This window comes from Pseudorasbora parva, chromosome 1, assembly GCF_024679245.1.
Source record: "Pseudorasbora parva isolate DD20220531a chromosome 1, ASM2467924v1, whole genome shotgun sequence".
Taxonomy (NCBI): Eukaryota; Metazoa; Chordata; class Actinopteri; order Cypriniformes; family Gobionidae; genus Pseudorasbora; species Pseudorasbora parva.
In genome coordinates, this window is record NC_090172.1 from 57064059 (window position 1) to 57089610 (window position 25552).

General features: G+C 37.6%; 2 protein-coding genes across 5 annotated transcripts in view; both read left to right on the forward strand.

Annotated features, from left to right (window-relative positions):
• dvl2 (dishevelled segment polarity protein 2) overlaps positions 1-4725 on the forward strand; it is a 39609-nt gene extending 34884 nt beyond the window's left edge. For both annotated transcript variants that reach the window (XM_067446122.1, XM_067446130.1), the window contains exon 15: positions 2692-4725. In XM_067446122.1, coding sequence (XP_067302223.1) covers positions 2692-3224 — 533 coding nt within the window. In that variant the 3' untranslated portion in view covers positions 3225-4725. The remainder of the gene's footprint in view (positions 1-2691) is intronic.
• Positions 4726-7161: 2436 nt separating this feature from the next.
• acadvl (acyl-CoA dehydrogenase very long chain) overlaps positions 7162-25552 on the forward strand; it is a 32244-nt gene continuing 13853 nt past the window's right edge. Inside the window, exons 1-11 of one of the 3 annotated variants that reach the window (XM_067446147.1) lie at positions 7162-7351; positions 7437-7569; positions 8433-8499; positions 9176-9250; positions 11789-11861; positions 13517-13581; positions 15999-16133; positions 16237-16381; positions 17898-18027; positions 20206-20331; positions 24032-24230. In XM_067446147.1, coding sequence (XP_067302248.1) covers positions 7496-7569; positions 8433-8499; positions 9176-9250; positions 11789-11861; positions 13517-13581; positions 15999-16133; positions 16237-16381; positions 17898-18027; positions 20206-20331; positions 24032-24230 — 1089 coding nt within the window. In that variant the 5' untranslated portion in view covers positions 7162-7351; positions 7437-7495. Of the gene's footprint in view, positions 7570-8432; positions 8500-9175; positions 9251-11788; positions 11862-13516; positions 13582-15998; positions 16134-16236; positions 16382-17897; positions 18028-20205; positions 20332-24031; positions 24231-25552 lie in introns of all 3 variants that reach the window. The other 2 variants (XM_067446153.1, XM_067446141.1) reach the window with 2 other exon arrangements.

Here is a 25552-nt window from a genome sequence, read left to right on the forward strand (position 1 = left end):
GCCAGTTTCCTCTAACCGTTTACCATCATAATCTGGCAGTGTTCGGCAGTGTTCGCAGCTTCGGCAGTGTTTGGGGCGGGCTTTAGATTCTAGAGAGCATTTTGATTGGACAGAAGATTTGACAAGAAAGTGAAGTCTGCGATGATGTCACCAAAATCTGAGATTCGTTTTATCGGAAGTGGGAGACAGTAAATTTTGAATGCTTATCTCCTAAAATGCATAGTTTTGGAACATACCAGCTTATTCATAACTTTAAGGCTAACACAGTCATACTAAAAGCTAAAAAACTTAAATTTTGATTTCAGTGGAACTTTAAAGATTCCTGATTTTGTTTTGGAGCCTATAATAGGTTTACATGCATCAAAGGTAAAAAAGAAAACAAAACGTAGTTTCTCTTAACATTCATTGCACATTACCTAATTTCTCAAAATCTGAAAACGGTTTGTTTGAAGATTCAGTCTCTCGAAACTCCTCCTTTCCAAGAGTCTACTCTGCTCTGATTGGTCAGATGGCCCAGTCTGTTGTGATTTGATCGACAACCAGTGTTGGGAGTAACGCATTACAAAAGTAATGCATTACAGTAACTTATTACTTTTTGCTGTAACGCAGTAGTGTAAGGCATTACTAATCAATTTTCAGTAATATTTTACTCGGTACATTTTCAGTAACGCTTGCCCCCCCCCCCCCCATTACAATATAATAAAACGGAAAAGGAAAAGGGGGGAAAAGCGCGATACAATGAAAAATGCAAGTTATTACGCATTTTACAGAAGTGCCGCAGGCATGATTTCAGCCTCTGCTCACGCTGGCTAGTGGAATAGTGGCTAAAGAATTGGTTTAAAGGCTCTGTCGTTTCAAAGAATAGCATATGGGCAAGCGCGTCGAAGGACGAGGCATGCGCTGCTGAGCCAAACTAAACACTTGGGTGAAGATGACAGAATAAGACTAGCCTACTGCACACCGTGACACCGTCATTTTGATTTTTTTTTTGTAATAAAGTAATTTAGTTCAGTTAGAGAACAGACCGTTCAAATAAAACCTGAAGGTGTCTGCTAAGCATGATCCGATCGTGCCGCAGTAAACGCAGCAGGAGTCAGAGCTTGAGCTGACAGTTGATCGCGGAAGATTTGGTTTCAAAGTGAAATGTAAAAGCGTCTATTAAAGGGAGTTTTTTTATTGTGTTGTATATTTCATTAAGAATAGGGCAATTCTAAACCGAAACTATCTGCTTTGCCGCACAGAGCATTTAGGCTACTGACGAGCTGTCATTCACGGTGTGCGCGCACTGGCGCGTGTTCAGTTCATATGGAAGCATAACTTTAATAGGAATTCATTGAAAGCACTCGCTTTGCATCCGCTCCCGTTATTAATGCCCAAGCGGCGGTGCGCATGTTCCTTTCGGTTAGATAGAATTAGTGATTTAAAAGCCCAGATACCGTTATTAGCAGTGTTGTCACATCACACTTTGATTAACCGGTGGGAAAATGTCCACACCGTCACATCACATCCCTACTGTACATTCACGAGATGGATCTGCATAGAGTTTATCACAGATAAGGACAAGAACGTAAGTCAAATGCAAATGCAGTCAAATGCAACCTTTGTCTAAAACCGAAATAACTATCGATGTCGCAACAATAAGAAAAGAACAAATGCGCATATTGTCATAACGTAGAGTTTACACAGTTCTGTTGTGTCTATAAACAGACCTAAGCTATTCCCAGATACTGCCAGATAATCACATTGCCTCTTCAATACTTATAACAGAACTGGATTGTCATTATTTCTTGCATTGTCTTGAGCATTCACTTTGCCAATTCTCTATTGTTAGCCTGGATGGCCCATGTCATTATGCTTCATCATATCGCCTTCTACTGGATGTGAAATGCTCTCTGGTAGCCTACATTTGAGAATGTTAAGAGCTACTTCTGTAGTTATTTTGGTGAAAGTAACTCAAAAGTAATACAGGAGTAATGTAACGCATTACAATTCTGAGACAGTAATATTGTAATGTAAAGAATTACTTTTAAATAGCAGTAATAAGTAATCTATAATATATTACAGTTTGGAAGTAACTTGCACAACACTGTCGACAACACTAACAACGCCTATTACCATATCTGAATTTCAGCTCCAGCGACTTCCTCAGAACTTGATACACAGTGTTACAAACCGTTTCAAATCCAGCGCGAGTCCTCATTCTTTTGAAGTGCAGTAGAGTGTATTCTCAGCGATGAAAACGGCATCTTCTCGACATGTCGACAACACGAACCAAACTCTTCCAGTCTCAGCTACAACTACAGAGTTTGAGGGTCAAAGTAGACATACGTGGGCGGCCAATGAAGAGCATAGACTGGCATTAAGCAAATGTATTACATTGTTACATAGGTTTGTATCAGGAAGTGAGACTGGAATTACTGACGACTCGTTTCAGCAGTTCAGAATCAATTCTTTCTATTAGGAGACAATATTTGTTATGCACTTTAATCACTTTGACCTTTTACATTCACAAACGGCAATATTACACACTGCATGAAAGGTAATAGCATAATAGGGGCACTTTAAGCTAAAGCATACAAATAAAGTGTATTATTATTAAAGGAACTGTATGTAAGAAATGTATTTCAATTAATCATAAAATGGCCCTTTGTGCCTATTAACACCTGTTGTTTTCGTCTTTCTTTCTATCAGGGAGTCACAGTAGTGGCTCCACACGCAGTGATGGAGAGAAGAGAAGAGGAAGTAAAAGTGTATCTGGCAGTACAGTTGGCGGTAGCGTACGTGATGATAAATCTCCCAGTGGGGGCGGGGCTGACTCGCGTTCTGGCAGCGGCAGCGAATCAGATTACTCTGTTCGCAGCGGCCTGAGACGAGACCACGGCTCAGCCACGCCCAGCGAACACAGCCGCTCGAGTCAGCGCTCGCACCACCGCGTCCCGTCCGCTCACCTCACCCCATATCCCCCGGGAATCCCCATCCCTTACAACCCGATGATGGTGATGATGGTGCCCCAACACCCACACCTAGCACTTGGAGCGCCACACCCACAAACACCAACTTTGCCGCCCCATCATGCCTTGCTGCCCTCCGGCACCCCTGGTGGGCCTCCAGGAGCTCCTCCAACCCGAGACCTGGGCTCCGTCCCGCCTGAGCTTACCGCCTCCAGGCAGTCTTTCCACTTGGCCATGGGCAACCCCAGTGAGTTTTTTGTGGATGTGATGTAATGAAGGATGTAACCGTTGATGCGTGGTGAAGGAATAAATGCTGAGAGGTTTGTGATCACGTGATAACTGTGAGTTCTGCTCTGTGACTGACAGAGATGTAGTTTACTGTATCAGTGCAGCTCTTTAGAGTTAAGCTAATGATACACAGGGCAACTTTTTGAGCAATGTAGATAGAAATTTGGGTCCCATTCTCAATGGGAAAGTGCCCAAGCAACATCTTTCAGCAACATTACTCAAAAAGTTGCCTTGTGTATTATCGGCTTTAGTGTTTGTTCTTGACGGTAGGAACAGGGTTTATGGAAGGGTAGGAAGTCTTGCATAGCAGACTTCAAAATCCATTTTGTCTTTATGGTATTAACCACAACACGGTCTGGCCTTCTGAACGACTGTTTCACGGTGGAAAGAATTGGCTCATTCTTTTTCCAAGTGTTGTTAGATTCCTTAAAGAGGTAGTTCACCCAAAATGAAAGTTGTGTCATTTACTTACTCGTCCTTATGTTGTTCTTTCTTCTGTTGAGCACAAAAGATGATGTCCTGAAGGATGTTTGTAATAGAAGAGTTGACGGCACCCATTGACTTCAATAGTAGGGAGAAAAAAATACTATGAAAGTCAATGGGTGCCGTCAGCTTTCTGCTTCCCATCATTCTTCTAAATATCGTTTTTGCGTTCAACAGGAGAAAGAAACTCATTCAGGTTTGGAAAAACTTTTTGGGTGAATTATCCATTTAAACGTTTTCACAAATTGATGGAAAACCTTTGATTAAGATCTAAGAAGGCTCCTGACTTTCCAGAAAATATTTAAAAAAAGGAAATTTAAGTTTGCTTTACACACCTTTAAAATGACCATCATTAGGACATGAAATCCACTGGAACGCAAATAAATAACTCTAAATTACCATAATAAAAGCCATGCCTTCAAAAACCTTCAAAAGGATTCAAATGTTTGAAACAGTTGATCAGATGTTTCTTGTTTTTTTAAGTAGTATTTTAAAGTGTACCAAGGAATTCTGAAAGCTTTTCTCTAATGTACTGTGTACTGTGTGCTTTAAAAATTGCCTTTGTAAACTGTCTTTGTACTGCTGAATGGAGCCAGGGTTTATGGAAACAAATATTGGGTTGTCATTTTCTGAGTTTCACTAATTGTTCTGGTTCCTGGTCTTAGAAAGCAGTCTCTTTCAAAGACCCTCGCAAATAGGCAGACTATAAAATGATTGTACTAAAATGGTACACACAGAGGAAGTTTTAACCTCATAAAAGGTACTTTCTGGGTAGAATTGCTTTTTTTTTTCTCTACTCCAGAGCTTTTTTTAATCTCTTTGTATGGCTGATAATCATAGCGCCTTTTTATATGAGTTTATAGATATACAAGTCCAAGTATGCAAGTGCTATATTAAGACAGAGTCTCAATGAAATGCCATGTTCAAGTGTTACATTTTGAATATCATCAGATTCTGTCACTTTTGCATGTCCTTACTCCAAATAAATGTATGATAGAATTAACTCTGAAACTAGTCGTTTGTTCTCTAAAAATTGTCAAGTGTTTGATGATGATGTCTCATATTTGTGTTTTAGTTACAATCTTTATTTTAGGTACTACTGTTTAACACAGGAAATCATATACAGTATATCACTAGCAGACATGGAGCGGGCCGGGTGCGAGTTAGGCCCCATTTACAGCTGGTATTAAAATGCGTTTTAGTTGATTTAGTGGACCACACTTAATACCGGTGTAAATGGGGTCTATAATGCTTTGAGCTTGTCCACTTTAGACCACTTCCAGAGCCAAAAACACATTTGACTGGATTGCTTTCGTAGTGTAAACGCTCATGTGGTCGAATGTTCAAAAAGCCACAAAAGACACCTACTCTCCACCTACTGACTTAATCCATAAACATTATGAGAAGCGCGCTAGCCAGACAGGATTTAACCCTTGACGGCTGAAGACTCAAAAGGGAAAAACATACCAAGAACAATGTTCTCTCACATTCCTGATTTCTTACACACACTCAGTGTTCAGAGTGATCTTGTGGCTATCAGAGCAGAAAGGAAAGCTGATCCTCTCTGTGTGTTTTGCCATCGTCTGCTTTCGAGTTTATACGTAAATAGTGTGAGTTTGTTTTCTCCATTAGACCAAATATCTGGAAAAAAAACACGTTAGACCCTCCCCTCAAAGAAATCAGGACAGAAGTTGTTGAAAGTGGACAAAAGAGATGGATTAAAAGGTGTAAGGTGTAAACGGGAATGCGTCTCTCTTGTCAACTTAATACGATCAACCAAAACGCATCTTAATAGCAAGTATAAGCACAGCCTTAGAGGAAGCGGGCCCCTCTTGGTTTGTTTGTTCACAATCGCCTACAAGGGTGGGGTTGTCCCCCTTCAGTCAGTTTGGGATCACCTTCCATGGGGCCCCCTAATGCACGGGGCCAGATGCGGTCGCACCAGTTGCACCGCCCTACGGACGGCCTTGAACACTAATGTACCAGTGTTATACACATGTATGAACTTACACAGAGAATCCCTTCAGGTTGTTGAAATTTAATGATGGTTTTTGAATGCAAAATTTTCGCTTCCAGTGTATCCTCCATCCCGAATAATGGAGCCATTCCTTTGGGATCACTAACAACACATGCCAAAAATCAGTGGCATTGCGAATTTGTAACGTGATGTTTTCCTTTTTGTTTACCAAAAAAAACAAAAAAACAGTCCCATGCAGTTTTGGAATAACATGAGGGTGAGTAAATCATTTTCTGAATGTTTTTTTGGTAGAAGTTATAATAAAATATATAAGCTAATATAGTCATTTATGTTAGTTTAATATAGTCATCTCTGCAGACCCATCACTTCAGAGTAACATTAAATAATTCTGGATAATTATCATTTAACACCGGACCTACATGTTTCCAGGTCTGTTTTTAAAATGTTTTAAAATATTAATAACAATTTTGTTGTTTTGATATTTTTCTGTTATCTTTCTGTTCATTTTGTTCAAACTAGACAATGTTTAATATCTTTTTTCGAATTAAGACTGTATAGGTACGGGCCTATACAGAAAATGATCTACCCTAAGAAATATTAATTTAAATCAAACAAAACAATAATAAATGTTGGATTTAATTGGTTATTTGTGTTGCCATGGGTTTAGAAGTATCCGTTAAATAGGTAAAGGTTATTTATTAGGTATGTAATTGTTAGTGTATAAGGGATATGCTACTTTAGCTAATAGTTTTATTTTGAGAGTAGTAGTTGTGTGTGTGTCAATATCAATATAAATAAATATTAATAATAATTATTGTTGTATAAATCATACTTTTTTTTTCAGCTGTTGATTGGAATCATGTTTTTTTTTATGTCCCAAATAATCTTATTTAAATAAATAGCTTGAATATCTTTAAAAGTAATTCCGTATTTAAATATCAAAGATAATAATGATTATTACTAAACAAATGGGAATTAGGCTATATTAATTTTATTGAATAAAAAAAAGTAATTATCATATGCCTAATGATTTTTTTCACTTACGGAAATTAACCAGGATAAAAGTGTAGGCTTATAGGCTAACTTTTCTTCTTCTTCTTCTTCTTCTTCTTCTTCTTCTTCTTCTTCGGATTGATTACCATTTGTATAGCCACAGTTTTATTACAAATATGGTTAAACTACGGTTAGTGTAGTAAAACCATGGTTAATGTGTGGGTTACAATGGTTTAACTACAATAATGTTTTTTTTTTTGTACTAACACCATGGTTAATTTTCGTAAGAGCTATTAAATACAGCGAAAATGTTATCGCTTTCTAAAATATAAAAAATAGCTAGTTTATATTCCGTATCGTTTCACTGTGATATAAGGAAACTTGAGCCGCATTGTATCTCCTCCCACAAAGCGTCTAAAATCTGATCTGAGATCAGTGTTACGTGACTGCTGGCGCTAAAGCAAAGGACATGTACTTCCGGTAGTCAGTAAGCCGTGCAGTGAATCAGAGGACCTCGTCGTTTGACAGTGTTGTTTGATTATTTTGATCGCTATTTCAAACGTGTTTTGTAGCAGAAGTGTAGCGTCGCGTCACCGTCCTCGGGAGGAGGGTCTCTGGTCCGCGGTCAAGGGCGAAATAAAACCGGTTCTGCTACATTGTAGGACGCTCAGTCCATAACTGATCTTGCCGGACATTGTTCTTCCTTTTGTTTATTGACTTTTTAATTGGTCTTCGATTCGTAGGCAAGTTTGACACTTCCTCTTCACGGGAGATAAACAACGTTTGGCAAGAAATAATCATCATGTTGCTGCGTAAAGTTACTCAAAGTCCTGCGATCTGCAGCTCGGTCCTCCGTCTACAGCCAGCTGTTACAGGGTGAGACTGTTTTCAATCAGGTCGAGCAAGGTTATGATCGTTAACTAGAATAACATATTTTCGTTAGTTGCAACGTAGATACAAATATGCGGATAAACCCACTAACTCAATTAAACAGAGATACAATTGATTCCCAGAGGAGCTAAATACAATTTTTTTCCTTTGACCTTTGGTTAATTTACTTGAAATTCTTAAACTCGCCTTTTAGAAATAACACAATAGTGTAGGAAATTGGTTACGGCCGATTTGTCTTAAAGGGATAGTTCACCCAAAAATGAAAATTCGTCACCATTTACTCACCTTCAAGTTTTTCCAATTAACTTTGTATAAATTTCATTAATCTGCTGAACACTAAAGAAGATATTTTGAAGAATATGAGAACTAAACAGTTGATGGACCCCATTAACTTTAATTGTAGGGAAAATACTATGGAAGTCAAGGTTTGGAACAACTAGAGGGCGAGTAAATGCTGACAGAATTCTCATTTTTGGGTGAACTAACGGCTATCCCTTTAAGAATGTTACTGACCAATCAAAATCAGGTATTCCGGGACGTATTTTTCATAAATAGCCCTCAAATTATATAATTTAGCGTAAAAAGGTCTGTAACTATTACTTAACCAAGTTGAAAGTAAAATAAGTGTAAAAATAAATGTTTAAAAATGAACTTGACCTATAATAAGAAACGGTGCCATCTACATTGTATCAATTTCTGTGCTTTATATACAAGTATATTAGGTGTTATATATATATGTGTGTGTGTGTGTGTGGAGAAACATGCAGCAGATTTAAAGACAATATATGACTGAGCAACATTTTATATCACTGTTATATGATTATTTCTGATTTTCTCTGCTTCATCAGAGCGCAGCGCCAAACTGGGGCTCTCGTGGCAGTGCCGAATGCTCGTCTTTATTCAAGCCATGCAGAGGTGAGATCAATCGCAATTCATCATGATGGATCATTATCAAATGTAGGTTATGTCACAGACTGTGCTTTGTGACCAGAACAGATCATGCTGTAGTCAATCCTGTCAGGTCCCATGGAAAGAAAACAGGTGCTTGTCCTCAGACACCCATTAAATATAAATCTGGAGTAAAGTTCACGTCCAGTTCACATGACACACGGGAGCTTGGCACTCGGCGTTTCGCCATGTGGTCTTGCGTGTTATGTAAATATTGTTTGACCTATGCCAAAATGCTGTATGACGGTAGTGAAAATATGAAATGTTATTATGATTGATTCAGTATAACACTGGTTCGTTTAAGAGGAGGTTATTTGTTTGTTTGTGTGTGAGGGAAGGTTTTATAAGCAAAGGTTATCTGATCCTTGTCTTTGCTCTTTGCTCTACATGGCAGCCTTTTTTGTCACAATGTCAAGCCATGGAAATCTTTACATGTCTCTTTGTGTCATGCTGTCCTTGAATTGAATCGTCTTAAATTGAAAGGGTTTTTCAGCAGAAGAACTAGGGAATCCCTGACCATACCGACGGCAAATGTGAAGTCATTCTCATTTATCTGGTTAATTATGTTTGATTATGTAGATTTCTGTGCTATTTTCTTACATGCATATAAATAAACCGATAACTTGCTCTTATTTCATCCAAGGCTGTCCTGGACAAGAATGTAGTCGGCAGTGACGCCGCCGCGACAGCTGAGAAGGTTGATAAGACGGCCCTTGTGGTACGTGAGTGTTATACGCACACTACACAAATTTTAGCCCAGATTTTGTGAAAAACTGCGGACAAATTCCTGAAATCAGAGGCAAAGTGGTGCTCATTCACATATGTAACAATCACATAGTGTGTATGATCTCAAAGTCATGCAGTGTGAAATGTTTTGACATAATGGTTTATGATGTCGTCACCTACAGCCAATGAGAGCGCAAGATACAAGCCAAGGGAAGGTTAAGCAGGGCCACGTTGAATCTGCAGACCTTTTTTGGGGATTTTAAAAATCCGCGGAAGGGTTTTAAATGTGTTAAAAAGATCTAAGAGTATTGTTACTGAAAACATTACAATTAAAATATAAAATATTCACATCTCAACTTTTTTAAGGTTAACAATCCAAATCCTAATAGAACATCTAGTTTTTTTAACAAAGCTAGACCTCTGTTATAGTACATCCACTAAAACACTGAGAAAATATTTCTTTAGCAATTGTATTGTAAGCAAATCGTTAAATAAACAATTTCATATCATTCAACAATAGAGCAAAATAAATAAATACCTAAGTAAATAAATTAAGTGTTTTTAATAGCTATAAATAAGTAATTTTAGCAGAAAAGCGACGTTTCCTTAAAGGTGCACTATGCAACTTTCCGTCCACTGGAGGGCGCCTATTCAAAACAAAGGTGTAGTTTGATGACGCCAAGTGTGAGCGCAGCATCTTGGGACATGTGGTCTTCACCTCACAGCCGGTGGAAAACAGGACTCGGGCAGAAATCATGTTCATGGATGCGGTTATTAACGTTACTGTAGTGTGAAGCAGAGCAGGACCGAGTGTTGTGGAGCTGAGTACGGCCGCGGGAGCGATTGTTACACAAACACACGGCTCCCGCTCTTCCGGTTATGATTATGAGGTAATGCAGCTCTGTTTATCATATTAGATACATTTAAGTGTGTTGTAAAAATAAATAAAACCCTGCCAAATAAAACCCGAAACCGAGGGTAGCGCAGATATGACGCGATTGACAGGCGACTTCCTCAGACGCTATGCTGACACGTCCCGGTCCTTGGTTAAAATAGCAACTTTCTCACAATTTACAAAGAGTTGGAAACATTTGGGATATTGTAGATACTCAACTGAACAAAATATATAACACTGGACTAGTGGTTTTTGGATATTTTACTGCAAAAATACTACATAGTGCACCTTTAAATCCTCCACAGTCATTTTATTTTAAACATTTGAAAATGTCACTCTCTCACAAAAAAAAACATTACGTCAGTCAGTGCAGCCTACTCCCCTCACAATCGCATAGTTTTCTGCAGAAGGAGGTATAGTATAGTAGGTACTACATTTGGTTAAAAACATTTGAGACTTGACGAAGACCCTTTGGGTCAAAACCTTGTCTTTTTTAATAAATCTTTGGGAGCAGCAACAGCAGTGTGCAGATTTTTGTTTACTTCCATTCATGCTTTATAGAATCTGGCACCTGTAAAAGTTTCATTGGTTGTGTGCAAAATTCTTCCTTTTTGAAACTTTGTGACCATTAAAAAAAAAGCAAGTTCTATATAGTATGAATATGGTATGAATGAAATTCGGACATACTGCATCCACCTTGTTGTCATGGTCAGTTGTGTAGCTTCACCTCTCTTCATAACCCCTCTCCCGTGGCCTTATGGGATTGTAAAGTGTCCATTGAATGCGCTCTTTAAAATCTTGCCGGAAGTTTTAGGTCATCCGTGTACTTTTCACCTACTGTATTATAAATGCAATGGCTGCATCCAAAATCACATCCTTCTTTACTATATAGTAGGCGAAAAACAGTATCTGACTGACTTCTTTACATGTCGGTGTCTTAATTCAGAGTACTCATAAAAGAGTAGGCAGAATGTACCCGGATGAACTACTACTTCTTTTGAGATCTGAAGTGTGACACTTAACTATCCCATGCGGCCACAGGAGGGGATTTGTGAATGCCAGTCAAGCGACATAACTAGCACTGGTAGGTCACATGATAATGACAATATGTCGAGTGTAGTGTGTGCAGATTACATTCATCTATATAGATCATTCTTTTTAGCGGTCGTGAAGTAATTACTTAGTTAAAATAAGTACGCAATTTTTAGGCGCAGACTTCGAACTCGGATGTACTACACAGCTTTTTGATTACTATATATTAGGGAAGAAGATATATTTTGCAACTTTGATCACAAGCCTCTTGCATGCATAAAGTTTAACAGGAAGAAATCCAACTCCTGTCTGACGCTTGATCTTGCGTTTCTGTATCAATTCTCGTGCATGTTTGGGGGGGAAATGTATTGCCATGTGTGTGCCATGTGTACCGGCATTATGTGCCAGATTGAGACACATTGTGCATTTACTCTTTAACTACTTATGATAAATAAAATTCTGATATTTTCAAAAGTTATTATACATGTGATGCCACATGCTTTCATGACTTCAATATAATATAGAGATATATTATTGTTATTTATTTATTATGTGATATAGTATTATATATATTTATCATAACTCTTTTTTTTCCCCCTTCAGGAATCAAAATCTTTTGCTGTGAACATGTTTAAAGGGCAGATCAGCACTTCTCAGGTGTTCCCCTTCCCCTCAGGTGACTCCCAAGTTTTCTTTGTCTGCACCAAAAGATATTTTATATGGGTTGATATTAGGGCTGGGCGATATGGCCCAAAAAAAAAATCCCCGATTTTTTCACCAAAAATTCGATTTACGATTTAAAACGATTTTTTCCCCCTCCTACTTAAAATCAGTCTGCAGATGACAAAGAAATTGTTCAAAACAAGTTTTAACTTTATTTTGTTTAGGTAAAATTAAATATTTGCAGCTTGGTAGAAGTGCCACCTGGGGTGCAAAACTTTCCGCATGTGAATAATCCCCAACTATTCCACAGTATAAATGGGCACCATATCTTTTGCAATAAACAGTATACATATCAAATGTTTATGAATTGATATGCAGATAAAATTAACTTTTATTAACAACAGTAATGTGCAAAAAAAGTATAGGGAAAATTTAAATGTAGCCTAATGCTCTTATTAAATATAGATTAGCATTGTTCTTCAATAGTCTCACACTGAACTGATCGACAGCTTCAGTGATTATTAAAGGAGCTCTTTACTTTACTGTAATTTAGTCACAATTTGAAGAAAAGTTTAGTTTTTCCTGAGACTGTGACTTCGTACTTTTCTCCATACATTAGGGAGTGAAAATCGCTAATAAATCAATAAGTGCTCTTCTGCTGGTTATAGTGGTGGGCATTTCATATCTTTTTTAAAATAAAAATGCTACAAAATGGATTACACATTTAAAAAAAATAAACTAAAAAAAACATTCGACTATTTCTTTCACAAGACCCCTTTAAACTTTTAGTTTTACAAACCATCACATTAAAAATAACATTACAATCGGATATCTAGAGCTTTGAAGTGCTGGAAATAAGTGTGAAGCTCTTGAAAACCATTGGAAAGTGCTTGAATTTCAATCTCAAAAGGTTGTACGAATCCTGAGATAAATAATGACAACAACAACATTAAATCCATGTGGTTTTACTACAGTACAATCGTGGTAAATGTTGGTGTTTTGTGACTGAAACCCCTGACCTTCGCACAGCTCTGTTTGATCTGATATCTGTGGTTTATAACAGAATTCTGCCCCGACCGCTTCCACTAGATCACAGTAGCGATGGTGTGTTGATTTAAACGCTCTCTCACTGGATCACCAGCGCTGTGTATCGTGTCTGTCACGAGATTGGCCCGTGTGTGAGCTCGCGCTGCGTTCGTGTCAGCGCAGCTTTAAATGAGTAGCGCCTAGCGCGGTTCCGTTCAGACTTCAAACACACATATTGTTAATTGTTCTGTGTAAAACTGAACCAATTACGAATGACACTATGTTGTTAGACGCGATCCTTGTTGTTTGTGTACCTCTGTGGCAAACGCGCGCGGGGAGGGCTGAGCCATTACGGGAGCTCAGAGGGGAGCGTCGGCGGATTTGAAAGAGAAAACCGATTTTCATTCACAAAAATCGTCGTAAACTAAAAACTCGAATTAATTCATAAAATCGATTTATCGCCCAGCCCTAGTTGATATCACCGCTAGATATTATTCGCCAAAATTGTAAAATGTTGAATTAAACTGATTTTATTGTTTTCATTGCTCTTACCAATTGCTGTACTATTGTTGTTCATTATACTCACACTCTGTGTGTTTACTGTCGTTTGTGCCCTGAATCTTTTCTCATTCCCCCTTGCAGTGCTCAATGAAGAGCAATCGCAGTTCCTCCACGAGTTGGTTGGGCCATGCAGCAAGTTTTTTGAAGTAAGTTTAATTCACCTACATTTCTATAGTAATGTATTCTTTAGTATTTTCCTAAATGTGTGTATATATATATATATATATATATATATATATATATATATATATATATATATATATATATATATATTATGTGTGTGTGTGTTGTCAAAAATATCGATATTTCGATATGTATCGATACTGGAATATCTAAAACGATATGATTCTCAGTTTTTACAGTATCGATACTAGCTGCGCTCTCCTCTCTGACCGTCAGCGAGTTGACACACACACCGGCATATTCTCACTCAGCCCGTTTAACCTCTGAGCACGGCGAACGCGCGTTCTGCTGGACTTTTTCCTCATGACAGTGTGTTAGTGTTAGTGTGTGATCGGTCTGAATTTCGCGCGGGATTGCACATAAATTAATTCTACTAATCCCCGCAGATTTCGTGCTCACATCTGAAGCGCACACACATAGCCTACCGTAATAAAGCCGCCTCTGACATGATACAAGTGCAAACATTTGCTTTTTTTTCCAGCTTATTATTGGTCAAATACACTCAAAGAACTATCAGTGCACATCTGGAAGAGTATTAACGTAAACACAGTCGCAAACAGTTCAGGAAGAACGAGTAACAGGAACAGTGTTTAGGATCCATGCGTCCGTTAGTCTTAAAGGGACCGCAGTCATTTGTTATTCAAACTACAAAAAGACAAACAATCAACTGCTCTTGACCGATCAACTTGTGTAACTTTAATAGTTTCATCCGTACGCTATTGAATTTTTTACAAAGAACATTATCCAGTGTTGTTTTAATTATTTTTTTAATTCAGTTTCTTAGCTGAATGTTAGACCTACCTAAAAAAAATAAAGCAGTCTATTGAATTTGAATCTTCTATTCTATTTTTATTTGTTCTTATTTCATTACTGTTTACTCGTCTTTTTAAATTCAATTTACCATTCGAAATCAAGCTTTCTTGTGCTGTGTGTAAGCTATTGCAACAAAAAGCAAAAATTTGTGAGATAATTTTAATAGTAATTGATCAATTGATCAATAATTGTTCAAATCAAAACGATGCCCAACCCTAAGGAGCATGCTGGCCACGTGAATTTTTAGTAAAAAATATCAATGAATAATAATAAGTTCTGTTGTCATATTAAGCATTTTTTTTTACTGTGGTATCGATTTAGTATCGATATTTTAGTCTGGTATCGTATTGAAGTCATAATTTTGGTATCGTGACAACACTAATATATATATATATATATAATGAAACTCATTCATTGAAAAACGTTCAGCGGTGCAAAAATAAGTGTGGTTAAAATGATGTTATTTATTTTTTTGCGTAATTAATTAAAAATTAAATTGTTAAATTTCGTTAAATTGAAAACTCAAACACTGAGTGACAACATTAAGCACACAATAAATCTTGATGAAGTGTCCCATAACAATTCGACGCAATATTGATACAGCCCACCTTAACAAATATCTCTTTACTAAAACATTATTAGCATTACTTTAATAAACAACATTCAGCTCAGTTGTTTGTTTAACATTGATTATAGAGCTACACGATTAATCGTTAAAAGATTGCAATCTCGATTCAAACACCAATGCAATCTCATTTCTAAATAACCTGATTTACCTGTGTCTATTAAATTAATCACAATTATCACCAGATCATTCAGATCTGCATTGGTGCTGCCTCTGACCTAGAGAGAGCGGGTATCATGCATCATATGAAATAGCCTCATAAATAATCGTTTCAACCACACAATATCATTATTTCTATGTTACAAATATTCAAATCGTCACAGAAGTACTGGGATAAAAGTTGATAGTTTGGATGTAAACACTGAGGTCTATGGAAGCATAGACAAAATATAGCAAATCCTTTTGGAAATAACTCTTCGGATGAGACGTTTAACCGAGGTCCTGGCTTTCTGTGGTCAGTAAAAATCCCAGGATGTCCTTCGATAAAAAGAAGGGGTGTAACCCCGGCATCCGAGCCAGATTGGTGAGCGGTGCATTCCCAGGTGTGCGGGATCACACAACTCGCTCCTCCACTGTGAATAAATCACCAGCCGAACGCACAAGTTTTATCACTGAGGTGGCATGCAAATGAATTTTCCTGGACTTCCACGTGAGAAACAATTACCAACCGAAAAGGGTTTGAGTGATTTCTGAAGGATCATGTCACTGAAGACTGGAGTAATGATGCTGAAAATACAGTTTTACATCACCGGAATAAATTACATATGAACAAATTGTTATTAGTTGTGATTAAATGTTATTAGAAATATGAAAGAAAGAGTTTGCTATGGGAAAAACCTATACTGGAAGCTGGTGTGGAACGGATTTGAGTGGAAATACATAGGCAGTTGGCATGCGTAGAGGGTTTTACCTTTTTTGCAATGTGTCGATGTGTGTTTGCAGGAGGTGAATGACCCCATGAAGAATGATGCTCTGGAGAAAGTGGAGGATCACACAATGGAGGGCCTGAAGGAGATGGGAGCTTTTGGCCTTCAGGTGCCCGCAGATCTTGGTGGTCTCGGCCTCACCAACACACAGGTAAGATCACTGATCCATTTGGGTCGGAGGCAGATACATAAACGAGCAGAAGCCTAGAGATACACGTGAATATAATATTCTGCATCTGCCTGCTCCTTTGCAGTACGCCAGGTTGGTGGAGGTTGTTGGGATGCATGATCTGGGTGTGGGCATCACTCTTGGTGCCCATCAGTCCATTGGGTTCAAGGGCATCCTGCTTTTTGGAAACCCCCAGCAGAAAGAGAAGTACCTTCCGAAGCTGGCCACCGGTGAGTGAGATTCAGTATAGTGTAAAGAACACACATTACCACTGCTGCCATTTTTAGTTGGGACTTTAACTTGGCATATATTAGAGCTGCAAGATTAATCATTAAAAGACCACAGTCTCGATTCAAACACCAAGGCAATCTCATTTCTAAATGGCAACCTTTCACCTGCCTCTATTAAACTTTTTGAAAATCACACCAGAAGTCACATGTCTTTTCAACCACACAATATCATTATGTCTGTAATAAATATTCATATTTTACACGCATTCATATCACAGAAGTACTGGGATTAAAGTCTATAGTTTTGATATAAACACTGATGTCTATGGTAGCGATCTAAATAATTCAAATTACTTTAGTAACTTTGCCCTTCACATCAATGGCATCGTTACACCAGTAGGTGGCGACACGTGACTGTTAAAATATATATTTGGCATTTAGTCATTCTGTCAAGAGATTCATTCAAAAACGCTGGTTACGCCCACTGAGCGGCAAAAAGACCAGGTGGCACCATTTGTTTAATGTGGATGCCGTGGGAAACACACAAAACACATCTAAAACTAGGGTAAAAAAAAATATTGGGGGGTAAAATCATAGCCTGTTGTATTACTATTAAAGGGATAGTTCACCCAAAAATGAAAATGTATGGATAATTTAATGGATAATTAGAATTAGATCCCACTGACATGCATTATACAAGCAACGGTTGGAGTTAAAAATCTTCATTTGTGTTCTGCTGAAGAAACAAACACACGTTTGTCTGCTTACCCCTTTGTATGCACTGGGGGTAAGCAGATAAACATCATTTTTGGGGGAACTATCCCTTGAAGGCTGTGGATTTAACACGTTAATTAGATGAATTAGTTACTATGAATTAATAATAATAAAAAAAATTATGCATTTAACCCACTTGCCCCGCCCCTGACCTACTTAAGGCCATCTTTCATTTCATACAGTTGATTGATGAAGAATGCAGGGCGACAGCTCGACGTGTGACGAAGCCTAAAGAATGCAGTTAGAATGTCCCTAAAAATCAAGATATGAGGAAAAAATGCCTTTTTATGCCAACGTTTGCATAAACGTTTTTGCATGGTAAAATAAAACTTGCAGCTGTAGTTTGCCTTTTTTTGCCAAAAATTCTGTCAGATAAATACCTTAAGTTTAGTATTTTGTTCTTCACTCATATATAATATATTACAAAAATTAATATATACAATATTTTCCTCACATTTTGATGGTTTAATCGAACTTATAGGGTCACTTCAGTCACTTCTGGCTACTGTATTTACAAAGTTCACTGTCAATTTTGTTAGAACCTAACGGTATTAATAAGAAATTAACAAAAACTAGAAATCCAGAATTACTGTGCTTTTCACAAATGTTAAAATGTTTTTATATATACCTGACCAAATCTAAAAATGTAAGACTTTAAAATTGAAAAACTAAATGGCAACCACTAATCTGAATATTGCCTATGGTTGTTGAATCGTAACTCTGTGGTGTGTGTTTCTGGTAGGAGAGAACATTGCTGCCTTCTGTCTTACTGAACCTGCGAGCGGTTCTGATGCAGCCTCCATTAAAACCAATGCAGTCCGCTCCCCCTGCGGACAGTACTACACCCTGAATGGAAGCAAGATCTGGATCAGGTTTGTGTTATCATTAACACTCACACACAAACGGCAACTCGCATCATGTAGACACAGATGGAGATGGGGACACATCTCTTGTGGCCACTAGGTGGCATCACTGAACACAACACAGACTGGTCTATGTCCAGCTAAAAATGGTTGGATTATGTCACCTTACTATTAATCGCCTCTCTCAGATTTGTACAGTCATTCAAAACAGAGTTTCTCGTCCCTGAGCCATTTGTGTGCTTGTCAAAGGGGTTTTCTTATCTTGGTATGACAATGTAATTTCTGTATCAAAGACATCAGTATCTCTCATGTGTGTGTTGCTCATTGAAGCCTAGGAACATCCCAAGAATGTTTACACCGCATTTTAGCATATGAGTAACTAAATACACTAAGTTTAGTAGTGTGAAGAACTGTTACAATTACTGGAGCTTAGCAAGCATTGTGGTTTTATTGCTCATACTTGTGGCTGGAGGGATTTTTTTAAACCCCTACCACATATATATATATATATATATATATATATATATATATATATATGTTGTTTGATCTCAAAGTTTTTTTTTTTTTTATAAATAAATAAAAGAAATTAAAAATAATGCATTTTGGGAAAACACCAATACGAAAAGAAAAACACCCTTTTACATTAACTGTAACATCTTCTAGCTTTGGGCTTTGGTTAAAGTTCAGTTGTTGTTTTTTTAGTTATAAAATAAAATACCAAATCAAATATTCTATATAGAGTTGTGATTGGAAAATTTAGTTTAATAATTGAATAACTGATGATAGATCAGTAAAAATCCCAATCCCAAAGATTAAAAAATTAGACAAAAAAAATATGTATACAGTATATTCTCCCACACTGCTTGATCCAGATCCATTAAAATAGTTTTCCCCAATAGGAAATTTCACGTAAGTTAGTCACAAATGCTAACACACAGTAGGATTTTTCGATGCGGTAGCATGGCTATAATTTTGCTCTAAGGTAGGAAATTCTGACAAGGTAGGACAAATCGACAGAACACCGTCATTTCTCCCTTGGGTTTTAGGTTTGGAGAAGGAAAAAAATTCTAGTTCAGTTCATTGCCCTGTTTAGTTCGGTCAATTCACATGAGGGAGGGATTGATTTAAAAGCGGTAACCAGAATAATTCTCTGACAGGGCTTAGGCTCAAAATGTATTTATCAAACAAACACGATGATTTATCTCTCATCCACCCGCGATTGATTTATTTTTGGCCCGCCCGATCAGTGGATAAGCGCCTCTTCAAATATCAAGTCAAGAGAGTGAACATTAACAACGCAGATCAAGAAATGAACGTTATTTCACTATTTAAGATTCACCGGCCTGCCGATGTGCTTACATTTTGGTCTGGAAAACACATAGCCCCCTGGCCCATAACATTTGATCTGATCTGATCCTGAATCGTGTGGCCACAGGAGCAGGAGTACACAGAGGCGCCGTTTCGCCCTTCTAATACGTTAAGTCATTGATTTGAGAGCCTCGTTTTCTGGGCCTGGTGTCTATAAAAGATTTTCTTTGACTAACAAGGAAGTTTTCAGCTCTGAAACTTACAGGATATTCTTATATTACCATGACCTTTATATCAAAAGCTCGAGGGAAAGTGGATTTCTCAATTCATCACCGCTTTAATATGTATCGGTTCATTTTTATTTAATACAGTGAAAACTATAGTTTTATTTTTCCATTTGATTATTCAATTTATGTTGTATTTCTTACTACATTTTAACTAATGTTTGGTTAACTAATTCGTATGTATTTTTTTCTATTGTAGTTGTCTTATGTTTTGTAATTGCATCTTTGTTCCTATTTTTAATATCAAAAATAAACTAAAATTGTCTGCCTTGCTTTATTACAAAAGACTGCCAGTCATGTGTGTAATGATTGCAGGGACGTTTCACATTTAATTCAGTGGGATTTTTTTAACTATTAAACTGTCTACCACAGTCAAATAGGAAAAGTAACTCAAAACGGTGAACTAGAATCAAATCTATGATATCGAATCGAAAATTTGATTCAAAATTGAGAATTGATTTTTAACCCAATCATGACCTCAAGAATCGAATCATCAGGTACCAAAAGATTCCCAGCCCCAGTATCTATGTGTCTATTACACATGTGTGACCCAGCTATCTTGTTAATAATAATAATAAACCTCTTCTGTTTCTAGTAATGGAGGCATTGCTGAGATCTTCACTGTGTTTGCAAAGACTCCTGTGAAGGACGAGAAGACTGGAGAAATGAAGGACAAAATCACAGCGTTCGTTGTGGAGAGGAGCTTCGGGGGAGTCACACAGTTAGTGCTTTTCTTATTCTAACATGTGCCTCTAATCATCTTTCTAATCAGTCATGTTTTGTTTTGACATTCTCGTTGACCATTTCCTCTTTCTATCATCATCTGCTTATCTGTTGATCTTTCTCGACTCATTGCATCTTAAAGCTACACTGTGTAACTTTTTTAGTTTATTCTTAGCTAAAATCACTTAGTTCTTTCAAAAATATATGTGCTCATTAATGTATATTTACTTCTTTTAAGTAATAATGCATTCTCATAATTTTATAATATACCATTGAAAATACATAAGTGTTGAGGGTTCGGATGGCGGTCGCCATGTTGCTCCTCCATCTTGAAAGTACATCAGCCAAAGAGGGACATACCCGTAAATTCAAGCTTCGCTTTTCGCGTTTTTACACTCGATGGCACTGTGTCGCATGTGAAGAGGAGGATTGCTTGAGGCTGCTATATGATGATGGAGGATCATCACTCTTAAGCCCCTTTCACACTGCACGTCGGACCCGCAATATTCCCGGAACGTTGCCGGGTCGCCTTCTGTGTGAAAGCAACCACGTCCCGGAATTGATTACCGAATTCGACCCCGGTCGGGGACCTAGTAACATTGCGGGATATGTATCAGAGTCGCCAAGGAAGCGGAAAAGAGAATTAAGACGGCAACGCGACAGGCAAATCAACAAGACAAAAGTAAATACTGGAGTGGCCTTTCCAAGATGGAAAGAGCTCATGAGGAGCAACGATTTTAAAAAGAACGCCGACGTTGCCTGCTTTCTTCTCGACAGGTAATATTAATTCAGCCTATTTGTGTATATTGGAAGTTTTATTGTTGCTTGGTTAATTATATCATGGTGTGCTGTGCATAACACTAGAACGACGTCTAGGATAGTTTTCCTCGCGTCAATGATGAAAAAGTATTGTTTACCTTATAACATAAATCCGTGTTCTATGACGGATAACATGAGATTAATATTTTAATTGCATTATAATTTGTTTGCCTTACGCTAGTGGTGTTGTACAATATACAGAATAATGATAGCACTGATAAAAGTTACTTAACTAAGAGCTTGCATTCGTCTGGGAACCTGATAGCTGATGTTAGCAATGAACTGGTTATTATTCAGTTCTATTATTCATTTTACATAGATTAACTTGATCATAGATCATTTGGTAAATTAAATAACTGCAAATTATAATAGTTTTCAAAAATTACCTCATCACTTGAGTTGACGCAACACTCACCGAAGAGGTCGAACTGAAAGCCATGACTAAATCGGCCACCGTAGGAGTTGAAACGAAATCGAAATTGAGAGGAGCAGAAACAATTATTCACTGGATGGTCATATACCTTTTCACCACTAGATGGGAGAAAATATCACACAGTGTAGCTTTAAAGGGTTAGTTCACCCAAAAATGAAATGGATGTCACTAGCTGCGTTTCCATTACAGAGTTGCGAAAAACTTTAGCGATATTTCTTAAATGTCGATAAAAAAACTGTTGCGAAATGACAGCGTTTTCATAGCTGCAGTTATGCGACTAAAACATATTACTTTCCTCTCGCGATAGGTCATTGCAAAACGATGGCACTTGGTAGGTTTGTATATCCCATCCATCACACTAGCCATTATTTTTATTGGAAGGAGACGTGTGTGTTATCCAAGCATTAATGGCAAGGAAAGCCCCTTAGGTTACTTAAGCGGCACGGATATAAGGTCTGTGTGTGTGTGTGTGTGTGTGTGTGTGTGTGTGTGTGTGTGTGTGTGTGTGTGTGTGTGTGTGTGTGTGTGTGTGTGTGTCAGATCTGCTTCAAGGTCTTCATGATAATGTAGCATTTCTGTGTTCAGAATCCAGTATTCCTGTAATCCTATATTGTCTTTTATGAGTTTAATAAAGAACTCGGTCTCGTCTTCTCTCCAAACCGAACCCGTCATCTGTAAAGAATGATCGACTTTTAAGCGCTGCAGGTTGACGCATATAGAGTAGAGCGAAATGTTTGAATTTGCATGTTAACTCAAAGGTTTTTTTTTATTTTTACCACTTTCGTTATTTTGGCTAGATATTTAGTTTGATGGGCATATGAACTGAATTTAGAAATGCTTTGAAAAAGAAAAAATGGCATTTAATAAACGAAATAATTTTTTTGAAATGAAGACCGCGTTTGGAGTTTATAGTTTATAATTATGTCTTGAACTTATCTGTATAGCTAAAAATGACAGAGTATTGTGAATTGTTTCATCTCTCTTAAAGGAAGAAGGAAAAAATGAGAGCGTCGGCGCTTTTATCCCCCGGGGGTAAAGAAAACAGCCTATCTACGAAACTAAATAGGCTACGTTTAGGCCTAAACATTAACCTGTAATATTATTATTTTAATTTATATGTTGATTATGAAAAGTGAACAGCATGCGCAAGAATCGCAATATGTTTGAGACCTGGGGAGTCACATGATTTTGATCACTTCGAGTTTTATTTTCTAGAAAGTCTTTCTTAAAATTTTTTTTTAGTTTTGTATAAATTGTATTTTTATTTTGATCGATGTTTCATCATTTAATTGCCTGTTTATTAGATAAGAAGCAAATTAAGATCGTCTGGAATGGATTGACGTGCGTAACTGGCCTGTTCCCTCGGCCTTTGAGTAAGGCTGAAACTATAGGCTAGCTCTTTCTGCTTTAATACATTTCTTGAATATATGTCTTAATTACAGTATATATAGCCTGTAGTCCTTATTAGGAGAAAATATATGTCCTTTTAACTACATTATCTTGTTATTACGACACAATTGAGTGGAAAATATAATATATAGGCCCTATGTTGCAGCAATGCATCACCGCAACAGGTGACCTGTAAATGCGGAAAAAACGTTTCCATTGCAGTTTTGCGAAAGTTTCCTTTTTCGAATTGCCTGAAAAACCACCTCATGAGAGCGTAAAAACTTTTTTGCGATATATGGGAGTTTTTGCGAAATTGCCGCATTTCCATTGGGCGTATTTTCAAATCGCAATTTTCAATTTGCGCATTTTGAAGGGTAATGGAAACGCGGCTATTAACTCCTCACCCTAATGTCATTTCACACCCGTAAGACCTCCGTTCATCTTCAGAACACAGTTTAAGATATTTTATATTTAGTCCAAGAGCTTTTCTGTTCCTCCAATGCAAGTGTATGCACACTATACTGTCCACGTCCAGAAAGGGAATAAAACATCACCAAAGTCGTCCATATGAGACATCAGTTAGTTCATGAGAATCAAAAATACATTTTGGTCCAAAAATCACAAAAACTACGACTTTATTCAGCATTGTCTTCTCTTGCAGGTTTGTTTTCAATCTTAAAACAAAGATTCGAACGGTTATGAATCAGTGTATAGATTCATGATTCGGATCGCCAATGTCACATGGTTAAAGTCGTAGTTTTTGTTATTTTTGGAGCAAAATGTATTTTCGATGCTTCAAGAGATTCTCATTAACTAACTGATGTCTCATATGGACTACTTTGGTGATGTTTTTATTCCCTTTCTGGACATGGACAGTATAGTGTGCATACACTTGCATACACTCTCGGACTAAATATAAAATATCTTAAACTGTGTGCTGAAGATGAACGGATGTCTTACAGGTGTGGAAAAACATTAGGGCGAATCATTAATGACATAAATTTCGTTTTTGGGTGAACTAACCCTTTAACCCTCTCTTTTTTTTGTTCTCTCTCAGCGGTCCTCCTGAGAAAAAGATGGGTATCAAAGCGTCCAACACGGCAGAGGTGTATTTTGAGAACGTGCGTGTCCCTGCCGACTGTGTGCTGGGAGAGGTTGGAGGTGGATTCAAAGTGGCCATGAACATCCTCAACAACGGCCGCTTCGGGATGGCTGCCGCCCTCTCCGGCACCATGAAGGGTGTCATCGCCAAAGCGGTGCGTATGTGTGCTAAAGTGCACGTTATCAGATGATCGTTCGCTTTGTGAGCTGTTTGTTTCTGTATGCCGAATTTGTCTTGCTTTCTTTTTCGATTCCTCTTCTCTTACCTAGTTTGTCTAGTATGTTGTTTTGTGAGCACCACTGTAAGGCCACATCCTCCCATCCACCGACACCGTATCATCCTCACTTCCTCTGCTTAATATGCAGGGAAATTCCTCAGCATGTTTTGCACTCCTCGTGCTGAGCGGCATCTGAGCTGAACTTTTTCCACTTATTTTTCTTGCGCTGCTCATCACAGTTGACTCGAGCTGATTTGTGAAAGATCCTGTGCAACTGAAATATAAGATGCATGATCTCTTATTTTGTTAAAATTATTCACATTTTCACAGATTCTGCAAGCGGGTTCACACTGTTTTTTTGCGACTGTATATGTATATTTAAAAAATTGCTTTAAAAGCATCTGCCAAATGCAGAAATGCAAATGCAACTTCTGCTTCAATGCCAAAGGAATTATCAAAATTGGTTATTTCTGTTTTTAAAATATATATATATATATATATATATATATATATATATATATATATATATATATATATATATATATATATATATATATATAAAATATTCATCATAAACAGGATACTGGTACACTTATAATAGTGTGTTCTCATGAAACCTGTTGTTGCTGAGTGATTGTGGGCTACAAGAGTGTTCTCGCCAAGGGGAGGGGTAGATTTCTCAACAGCCTCGGTTCTTTCTCTTACCACAGACAGTCTCTGTTTGTGTATCCGTCTCAGACCAGGAACTTTAGAAAGTGGCAACCAAGCGTAGTCCTTATCCACTGCACTACACCACATTAGCCTCAGTTCATTTTTGTTTTTTAATTTAGGTCATATTCAAAAAAGCAAGAGTCAAGTGTCAAGGACGCATATACTGAAAAAATTACCCTAATGCTACTTATGTTCTCACATACTTGCTTAAATACTTTTAAAATGGCAGAGTAAAAATTCCAGTCACATTTGCACCATCGGTGCACTTATGAAATTTGGCCTATATACATCGATCAGGCATAACATTATGACAGGTGAAGGGAATAACACTGATTTTCTCTTTATCACGGCTCCTGTTAGTGGGTGGGATAAATTAGGCAGAAAGAGAACATTTTGTCCTCAAAGTTGGTGTGTTAGAAGTAAGGATGCACCGAATCCAGATTTTTGAGGTTCGGCCGAATACCGAATCCACTGGTTAAGATTCTGCCGAATCTGAAACTGAAAACCGAATCCAACTCCCATCCTCAGTCCATTATCACAGTAAACAC